The 9,672-nt window shown below is 40.9% G+C and overlaps 1 protein-coding gene across 1 annotated transcript; it reads right to left on the bottom strand.

The window, feature by feature from the left end:
* Positions 1-2,982: 2,982 nt before the first annotated feature.
* Positions 2,983-5,476, bottom strand: socs3a (suppressor of cytokine signaling 3a). The gene is made up of 2 exons (XM_083896379.1): positions 5,345-5,476; positions 2,983-4,825 (listed from the first exon to the last, which is right to left on the bottom strand). The coding sequence occupies exon 2, from the start codon at positions 4,663-4,665 to the stop codon at positions 4,048-4,050; it is 618 nt and encodes a 205-aa protein (XP_083752505.1). The 5' UTR covers positions 4,666-4,825; positions 5,345-5,476; the 3' UTR covers positions 2,983-4,047.
* Positions 5,477-9,672: the final 4,196 nt, after the last annotated feature.

Genomic DNA, 9,672 nt, shown 5'->3' with positions numbered 1-9,672 from the left:
TAAAGATAAGGATAAGGATTTTCTAAAACGTCTTCTCTGTGGGATCACAGATCACTTTGTGCCATTTTTGTCATCAGTGATTTCAACTGATTATAGAGACGTTTTTTTTCTTCTTCTTCTTTGATTATTTCGTTCTTTTTCATTTTCCCCAATCAACAAGTGGTGTTTACCATGAATCATAAATAATGCATGAGACACTTGTGCCACAATATCTTCTATAGATGCACGGACAATGAATGTGCTTAGGGATAATAATTGTTTAACTATTACATGAGGCCAAATATAACAGATGTTTCTTTTTATTTTATTTTTTTTTTTTCAGGTCAGATAAAGTAGAAATACTCTTTTCTGTGTGTTTTTTTGTCTCCATTGATGGATTATATAATGTATGATAGTTTTCAGGGTGAAATATTCCATTCATCACATTTTAATGTTCCCTTTTTGAGCAGCAGAATAATACTTACTTCTCAACTTATTCATAAATATCACATTCCCAAAACTAAATAATATTAAAATCAATGTGTGTGTGCGTGCGTGCGTATGTTTGTTATAACATGACAGGTGTGAGTAGAGCATAATAGAAAACCGATATGGAAGAGGCACTGGTGTCAGATTGTGTGTTGGATACAGTGGAGTGGTTGTGGGTGGAGCTTCACTGACAAAAGATTCTCTAGAACAATGTGACCATGCACTACCAGAGAATTTCTCCTGAGCTTAGCCTGAATGCTTAAATTAGTTCTCTGCCGAATGACAGATCAGTTGTCCAGGCTTCAGTCGTATTTCAAACAAAAAAGGTCCCTGACACTTTAAACACCTGATAAGGCAACACAAACCAGCCACATATGTTCCAAATGATTCTGAATACTTGGTTTTATTAAGGACAAACGACACATCACATAAATCCTGTGTGTCAAGTGCAAACAATCTCATAAAACACTCATCCTATGAGTATACCACAGACGCACACGTCGACTGTTTCTCGGTATAGGAAGAGCTCAGGATTACTGGGAAACAAGGATGGCTTCTTTTTAAAGCTCGGCAATTTTCGAAGAAGCCTGGACTTATTTGTAATTATCACTCACAAAGGCTGTATTTAATATTCTCTCCCTCACCCTGCCCTTTTCTACTGAAACTGAATTCAGCTGGAGATGCAAAAACAGATGGCTAAATATTGCATTTGCCCTCATTTTGCTTGAATGTTTTACTTGGAAAACAAGAACTTTCCAAAACAGTCTAAATCAAATTTACGACGAGGCGCGCCGGCGTGTATTCTAATAGAATGTGCATTTAATGTCAACACATTCTGGTTGTGAACCACTCACAGAGTGCAAATCACCTTTTCTTTTATTGAATCCTCTGTGCTGAGCCGTATTGGCGGAGAGGAAACGGTAAAGTGCTGCAGAAGCAGGTAATTACGGAGGTGATTGCAGGTTCCTGTTCATCCTTTATTTCAGCTGTTTGCAGTAAATGTGCATGTCTTCCTGGTTGCGGTTACGCTGTATGTGTGCAGTAGACATGTAGGAGTCATGCTCGCAATAAAATGCTACAGATCATCTCGGAATTGTCATTAAAAAATCTGGAATGTAAAATGTTAGTGACGCAAAGAACTTCCTTCTAAAAGAACATTAAAGGCGCTATATGTAAGAATGTGGCCAAAAACGGTTACTACGTTCAAATGCAAAATACCGAGGTCTTTTAGGTTTTGTTTTCTGACGTAACTGGCAACCCGTGGTTGCTCGGCAGCTGAGACTCTACTGACTGCAAAGGTTGGTAGGCGGCGGTAGGTGGCGCCACATGCCAAAACATGATTTCAAAACATAAACATGATTTGCAGTCTGCAAAATGTTTTTTTTAAAGCAAATATTTTGGCTGTACTGTTGTTGTTGGTGATTTCAGTTTGTTATATGATTATTATATTATACATTATTCCTGAGTCTCTGTGACATATTAGGAGGATTTTATGGCTAGTTGATTTAGCTTTATTGCATAATAGACCTTTAAGGTTAAACAAATCAAATATTGCTGTGGGAACTTTAGTGGAAGAGGAAACATTTATGCACGGAAACCAAGGCACTTTTTCAAAGGAGTCGATCTAAAAATAATCCTAAAAATAATCCTAAAAATAACATCTGACGTGATTCTCAGAAGGAATCCTGTGTCCTGAAAGACACCCGGCCTTTGTTGTGCTATTGTGCAGGTAGAAAGACGGCGTGTCAAGTATGTTGTGGTCAAACCTTCCAAACACGTTCTGCCAAAGGCTTGGAAACGGTCCAGGCGATTACTGGATGTGACGTCTCGTGTGGCACTGACAAACATGGCGTGCCTTCGAATTCCTGCGTGCAGAGGTGCAGACACTGCTACCTGATTGTACAACTGTAGGGTTAGGGGAAATATGTAAGAATGTGTTTCATCTTTGTCTGAGAGCAGACACAAGAGGATGCAGTGTCGATACAGAACAAAGGAGTGTCCTCACACGTCATCTGAGGCTTGGATTATTCTGCAAAATTTAGTTGGAAGCAGTTGCCCAACCTCTTAGTAAGTAAAATACTCAGACTGCTGTTCAAAGGAACCTCAAAGCGCTTGTACATAATTACACACTGGTAACATGCCAGGTTGTGTTCAGTGTGTCTTTGAAAAATGCAGTGTCACTTAAATGAGTGGGTTCATGGTGCCTAATAAAAAGGAAATAATGACAAACGGTGAACTTGTGGTGTGACCTCAGCAGCGTGGTATCCAAGCCAAGTGGGATGTGTGCGTATATGTGTTTCACTATTAGTGAGAAAAACCTCAAAAGATAAAATAGGACACAGCGTTAGTCATTTCTCACAACCAAGTGGAAATGAAGGCACGTCACAAGTCAAATGAAACGATGAGATCAGGGTTGTTTCGTAGAAAAAAATAGTGCTCTTTATTATAAATTAATGAAATGTTCCTACAAATATAAATAAGTGCAAAAATGTCTGCATCAGTCTGCTTGCTTTGTCAAACTTGTCAAAATATCTTCAAGCATCCACAGCCAATGGTTTGGCTGGAGAGGAAAAAAAAAAAAGGTACATCTTTACAAAAGACAGCACAATAACCATTTCATCTTCACTCATGTAAACATTGGTTTTCAGGAAATGACACACGTTGACTCTTCTCCTTATTAGGAAAAGACTTATGTCATGTTTAATACATTCATGTGAAAGCCGTGGTTTGCGTTTCCTTGTTGTTTTCACAAAAACATGTCTCACTTTTCTTTTAGTATTAATATCTCAGCAGTGGTGCTGCCTCTCTCTGTTAAGATCCTGTGGGATTCAGTCATGTTGGTTTTACTCAGGCATATTTGGCATAAACCCTTCTTCAAAACAGAATGTCAGAAATATATCTTCTTTGTACATTCTTTAAAAAAAAAAAAAAAACTTCAGCCCTTAACCATCATGGTTGACACCACTATGGGCCCAGGATATCAGGGTCTCCTCTCGAGCGTACACTTGGTCAGAGATCCAAAACCACTGCATGGACATTATTTCAAACATCCACGATTATCATCCACTGTCAGCAAAAGTCTGATCGTAAAAGCATAGTCCAGCTTTAATGGATGAATGACTTTGTGAGGCTGGTGTGTGTGTATGTATGTGTGTGTGTGTGAGCTCCACAGCGTCACAGCACTCTGGTTAGCAGCAGCAGACAGAACCTGTGTGTCATCAGACTGTAGACAGCTGACTGAGCCTTACTTCAGTTTTCAGTAAGTTGTACGTCACCAGACGGTATAGGAAGCCGACAGAGTTTTATTCTCTATCTTTCGCGCCCCTACAAACTACTACTCTTCAGTCCCACGTCTTTTTTTTTCACGGAAATGTGGAACCTTGAGAGACCGGCTGCTAATCTGTGAGAACTTGTCAGTACAACACCGCTCCTTTGCATGAGTCCTGGGCTCAACTGTCTCTTGTCTCTGCTCTGGTCGTGACTCGTCCACGCGTCGCCCTATAGCGGAGCGGCACTGAAACCGTCTAGTTTCTCTGTTGCACTCGAACGTGCTCCTTCTAGAGCATCATGCCAGCGCCTCTAGATGGGAGCATCATACTCCTGGAGAAACTCCCTGAGAGGGTGAGGGAGTTGGTCTCTTTTGGTAGACATGTCCAAATGTCCATTGACTGTTTTCCTGCACAGGTGCTGCAGGGTGGACAAGCTGCAGGAGAGAGGTTTGATGAGCTCCAGGGGGATCTTCTCCCCTCCAGAGTAAATGTAATACATATTCCCACTGCGAGCGTTGGCCTTGCTCTGAGGCATGTAGTAATGGACCAGCTTAAGGACGCAGTCAAAGTGGGGGACAGACTGAATGCTCTTAGGGTCTGTTTGCAGGTGAAAGGAAGCAGCGTCACACTGGATGCGCAGGTTCTTGGTGCCCGACGCCGTTTTCACGCTGAGCGTGAACAGGTGCCGGTTGTCTGAACTGTCCCGGATGAGGAAGCTGCCGTTGCTCTCAGACGCCAGCACGGCGTTGGCCTCCTTGCCAGTGATGGCGCCCCAGTAAAAGCCGCTCTCCTGGAGCTTGTGGAGCGTGGCGAGCACCATCTGGTACTGTGCCTTGGAGGTGAAAGTCTTGTAACGGTGAGGCAGCCGCATGTTGGAGTCCAAGAGGCTGCTGCTCATTGCGAAGTCAAACTTGCTGTGAGTTACCATGGCGCTGTGCCCTCTCTCTGGGTAGCCTGGGGAGCACCGGGGCGCCACACAGACAAGCGGAGAAGAGAGGAAGTCAAACAGAGGGTTCAGAGGGTCGTGTGGGGAGAGGCGGGGCCAAGAAGAGGTCAGCACTTCTTTGGTTTGTGTGGAAATGGAACACCTGATGAGAAAGACAGGAAGGAGGGAAACAATTCATTATTTTATTCATGTTTGTTTTTAATGTCAATTATATGTCCATATGTGCCGTTAAACTTAACCCTATATAATATAGTTTATTTGTTGATTTTTCCCTGTATTCTGCACTTCATTCTAATTCACACTTCTTTCTTTCTTTCTTTCTTTCTTTCTTTCTTTCTTTCTTTCTTTCTTTCCACCGTGACTCTCTCCTCTGCTGGAGTGTTTTCTCGGCGTGCGTGACTCGCCCAGTCATTTAACTTGAAGCCGTTTCTAGGAAACTTTCGTGTGTAATCTGCCCTCGGGACTCAGGCACCACGGTCAGTTCCAGTAAAACTCCCGATTGCGCAATTTACGCACGCGATGGCCGGCTTCAAGACACACCAACTACTTCACACGCAAACACTCCATAGGTTCTACACGCAATAGTAAACCGTTGTTATAATAAACATCCTATGTTAAAAATAACAATACCTTAAAAAACTGAAAAAAAAAAGTGAATTACCTCAAATGTGTCTCCAAAGACGCTCTCTGTCCGAATAAATCCAAAGAGTTTGTTGACAGTTTGTTGTAAACCTTTAAAGTTTATTTCAGTTTTTTTTCTTATTCTTATTCTTCTTCTTTTCGTGTGTGTGTGTAAGTCTCCTCCTGTGGAGTGCGCTCTCTCTGTGTGGTGAGCTGAGAGCTTTAAGGCAGCAGGAGCAGGAGGAGGTGATGACTCCTCCTCTGTGTGAGCTGACTCCGCCTCCTTCCAGTAAAGCCTCTCTCTCTGTGCGCAGATTGACAGGAAGCGTGCTTTTATTTATTTATTTTACAGGATTCCTGCTCTGAGAAGTGCCCTACCCCCCCTCCCCCCCTCACCCCCTCCCCTCCAAAACGAAGTTAAGCAGGGATTCCTAGCAACGCTTCTCCACCTATGAACACATTTATCAATACAGACTTACATTTCTGACACTCTTGTGTTATTTTTGTTATTGTGTATTACTATTGTACTATTGTATTTATTGACTTGTTTTTTTAGAGTAGAAGTTCCGCTTTGGCGTCATATGTGAGGTAATGATTCAGCCTGAGACAGTTTGTGTAATCGATTTCTGAGAAACTCTCGTGGATTTGTCAGTGGCTCACAGATATTGAGCAGCATTTCCCCATAGAGGGCGCCACATTTGGGGAACTTGACTAAAAGGCATTTCCCACCAGCAGCAGCAGCTGCATCCTGCTGGTAACCAGGGGCAACGGGTTATTATTTATGCGCTTCCCTTCAAGTAATTTCCTATATTTTGCGTTTGTGTTGTGTCGAGTTTCTTTATTCATCCTCACGAGGGAAAAATAATCTCTCTGCATTTAACCCATCCTCACCCAGCACTGAGCAAGGGATTTGAACCAGCAACTCTCTCAGTTGCCATGGGCTTCTCATATATCCAAACACACTTTCTCCATACTGAAAATGTAAATACATAAACTTGTTATTATTATTATAATATGCAGAATACTGCACAAGCTGGAAGCTTAATGAAGAAAAAAGAAGACTATAAATGACATTATCAAGGTCCACAGCACAATAAAATAAACCTTCTCCTCTATTATTAATAACGCCTGCCATATAACACATGTACAATAAAAAGGAAACATGCTATATACTGTATTATTTCATTTAACACATAATGATGTTGTGAACAAACATATTTATTTATGTGTTTGTGAGTTGTAGCATCAGGGGAATATTTTTAATCAATGTGTTTTTATATTCGCTAACATCTAAGTTTCTTATCGACGATAAAAAAAAAAAAAAAATGGAAAATACAGTAAATATTGTATAAGTGTGTACTTTCTTTCCCCTTTTTTGTAGAGTCCATTGCTTCTGAGCGACATGGCGACAGATTTGTAATTTCCTTTTTCCCTTCCCCTGCCCGTGAGCCTTCCTCTAATCATCACTTTACTCATTTATGAATCTTTTGAAGAAGTCTGTGTGAAGGAGGTGTTGCTTTAGATCTTCATGTAACGATAAAGTGTGTGTGTGTGGGTGTGTGGGTGTGTGTGTGTGTGTGTGACTGATACGGCGTGACTGATACAGTCCTCATCAGCGGCCTGACTCAGCCATGACAATCACGGGCCTCAGGTGCTTATTGTGCTGTAGATTAACTCCAGGCTATGGTGTCACATCACACGCTTGAGCACCGCGACGAGTGCTGCAGCTTGTAGGAGCCTGTAGGTACAAAAATGTCACAGTCAGACGAATAAAAAAAATAAATAAACTTCCGTACTTTTTAGAAGATACGCTACCGTTCAAAAGTTTGGGGTCACTTAGAAATGTCATTATTTTTGAAGGAAAATCACTTTTCTTTCAATGAATATAACATTAAATTAATCAGAAATACACTCTTTACATTGTTAATGTGGTAAACGACTATTCTAGCTGCAAACGTCTGGTTTATGGAATATGTACATACGTGTATAGAGGCCCATTTCCAGTGTTCTAATGGTACATTGTGTTTGCTAATCGCGTTAGAAGGCTATTGGATGATTAGAAAACCCTTGTGCAATTGTGTTAGCACAGTTTTGCTGGTTCTTTATTTTGAATAAAAATCATTATTTCTAATCTTGTTAACGTCTTGACTATATTTGCTATTCATTTGTCAACTCTTTTGATGAATAAAAGTCTGACTTTTGACACAAAAAACCCAAACCTTTGAACGGTACTGTACATGCTTGGCTAGAATCATTGGTTTTCACCAAACCTTGTCTCTGAGGGACTTGTTGACAATGGATTGACGCCACACAGTCGGATGGGTCTTTCGTAAAAGCCAGCTGTGTCCACAGACGTGACTCAGGTGTTGTGTGATTCAGGCCATCATTAGGACACAGTGGTGGTGGTGGGGGTTGGGCAGTAGGATAACCTCGTAATGGTCCTCTTGTTTCCAGAAAATCTATTGCATCATCGCTAGGCATTTGTTCAGCATCCCGAGTCTTCTCCCCCCCTGGAGTCAAATAAAGGAAAAGGAGTCAGAAAAATCCCGCCACACTATTGTAGTTCCCCACGTTTCCCTGGAAACCGCATTATTACAGCATCCTGACTTCAATTATTAGCATTTCTGTTGTAATAGCTCATGGCAGTTGTACTCTAGCAAAACTACTTAAAAAAATATCATTAAAAAAAACTAAACTAGCTTTAGCCAGAAGTCACCATCACTATGTTTGGTTGGCTGAGGTGAACCAAGTGACCTCGAGCTATGAGCACACAGTGGGACTGAAGCCAAACATCTGCAGGCTGCATGAGTTTGTGCATTTCTGTGTCTTTCATTTCCAGTAGGTTTGCAGAATGTAAACATTCAACCAAGAAAAAAAAAAAAAAAAAAAAAAAAACCTCCAGTCACATGAGTTTAAATTTCATGTGCAAAGTAAAAAAGTGTCCTCTCTGTGAGACGAGGCCTTGCATGATAGCTTGTTGGTCTAAACCACTGTTTAGTGGAAAAGGCGGCTGTATAAGTTTTCCCACAGTGACTCAGAAATTTACTCGAGCCCATGGTTCCCGTAAAAAAAAAAAAACGGGGAAAAAAACAAAAAAAAATGTCTGGGTGTGAGAGGGGTAAAAAGAGAGCAGACCTTACGACTGGGAGGACGCTGTGAAAAGCAGAAAAAAAACAAAAAAAAAACGTTATTCGACAAAATATTTTGCAAGGATTTCACAGAGCAGGGGGGGATCCAGTCTATGAGATTGCAGAGGCGCCACATTATTATTATTATTATACAATATAAAATGAGGCGGAATCAAACATAAAATATTTGTATTTTCCTCTCTGTATAATTCTTTGGAACGGCATGTGACAATGCTGCTGATGTTTGCAGGAAGTTTCCTGCTTCACCAGAAAAGAAAACATGTATTCCTGTTAGCTCTGCCTCACAATCTCTGATACTAACTTCACCTGTAGCACTTCAGTATCAGTCTGGTACAACGTGTGCTCATGTGTTACAGTAAAACTTCCTTGTTGGTTGAGTAAGATCACTTGAGAATGATTACTAGTTATCCAGTAATATTTCCTGGTAATGCGCTCTCGCTCTATTGTGCTGCTATCAATGTTGTCCTTTGTGTGTGTGTGTGTGTGTGTGTGTGTGTGTGTGTGTGTGTGTGTGTGTGTGTGTGTGTGTGTGTGTGTGTGTGTGTGTGTGTGTGTGTGTGTGTGTGTGTGTGTGTGTGTGTGTGTGTGTGTGTGTGTGTGTGTGTGTGTGTGTGAATTATGGGAAGTGTCATGTGTGGCCACCACAGTTGAACAGCAAACCACAAATCCCAAAGAGGCAACAACGTTTTTTTATTTATTTTTTTTTTTTTTTTCAATTTCCTACACACACAATCAAAATATGTGAATTTTTTAAATATAGATATGTTTTTTTTTTTTTGTTTTTTTTTTAGTGCCAGTAATTGAGCTCAGAACATTTTGTTCATTCATGAGTGCCGGTCATGCTTGTCGTCATTGTGCAATTCCATGAAGCATTACTGTAAATTTACACTTCAGCAAACCATGTTATCATGAACTATCTGTCATCCAGCCCTTGATGAGAAACCGTGTGAGTGTGAGTGTATAAAAGCTCAACTAAAGCTGATACAAAAGCTTACACTGAGTTACACTTTGAGGCTAAGTAATAAGTCAGAAACTATTCCTGTCACCTAACACTTCTTCAAAATATCACACCCTGTAATAACTGAGCACGCTGCCGTCCGTGCTGTCAATCAAACGCGTCTCGCCGCTTTTCTTTAGTAAGCAAAGAGTCACACGAAAAAAAACAAAAATAAAAAAAGTCAGATCTAGTGTAACATGTAGGGCACATGCAGCTCTCACA

Source organism: Microchirus variegatus, assembly GCF_963457635.1.
Source record: "Microchirus variegatus genome assembly, chromosome: 10".
NCBI classification, from domain to species: domain Eukaryota; kingdom Metazoa; phylum Chordata; class Actinopteri; order Pleuronectiformes; family Soleidae; genus Microchirus; species Microchirus variegatus.
This window is presented reverse-complemented; position numbering and strand designations above follow the sequence as displayed.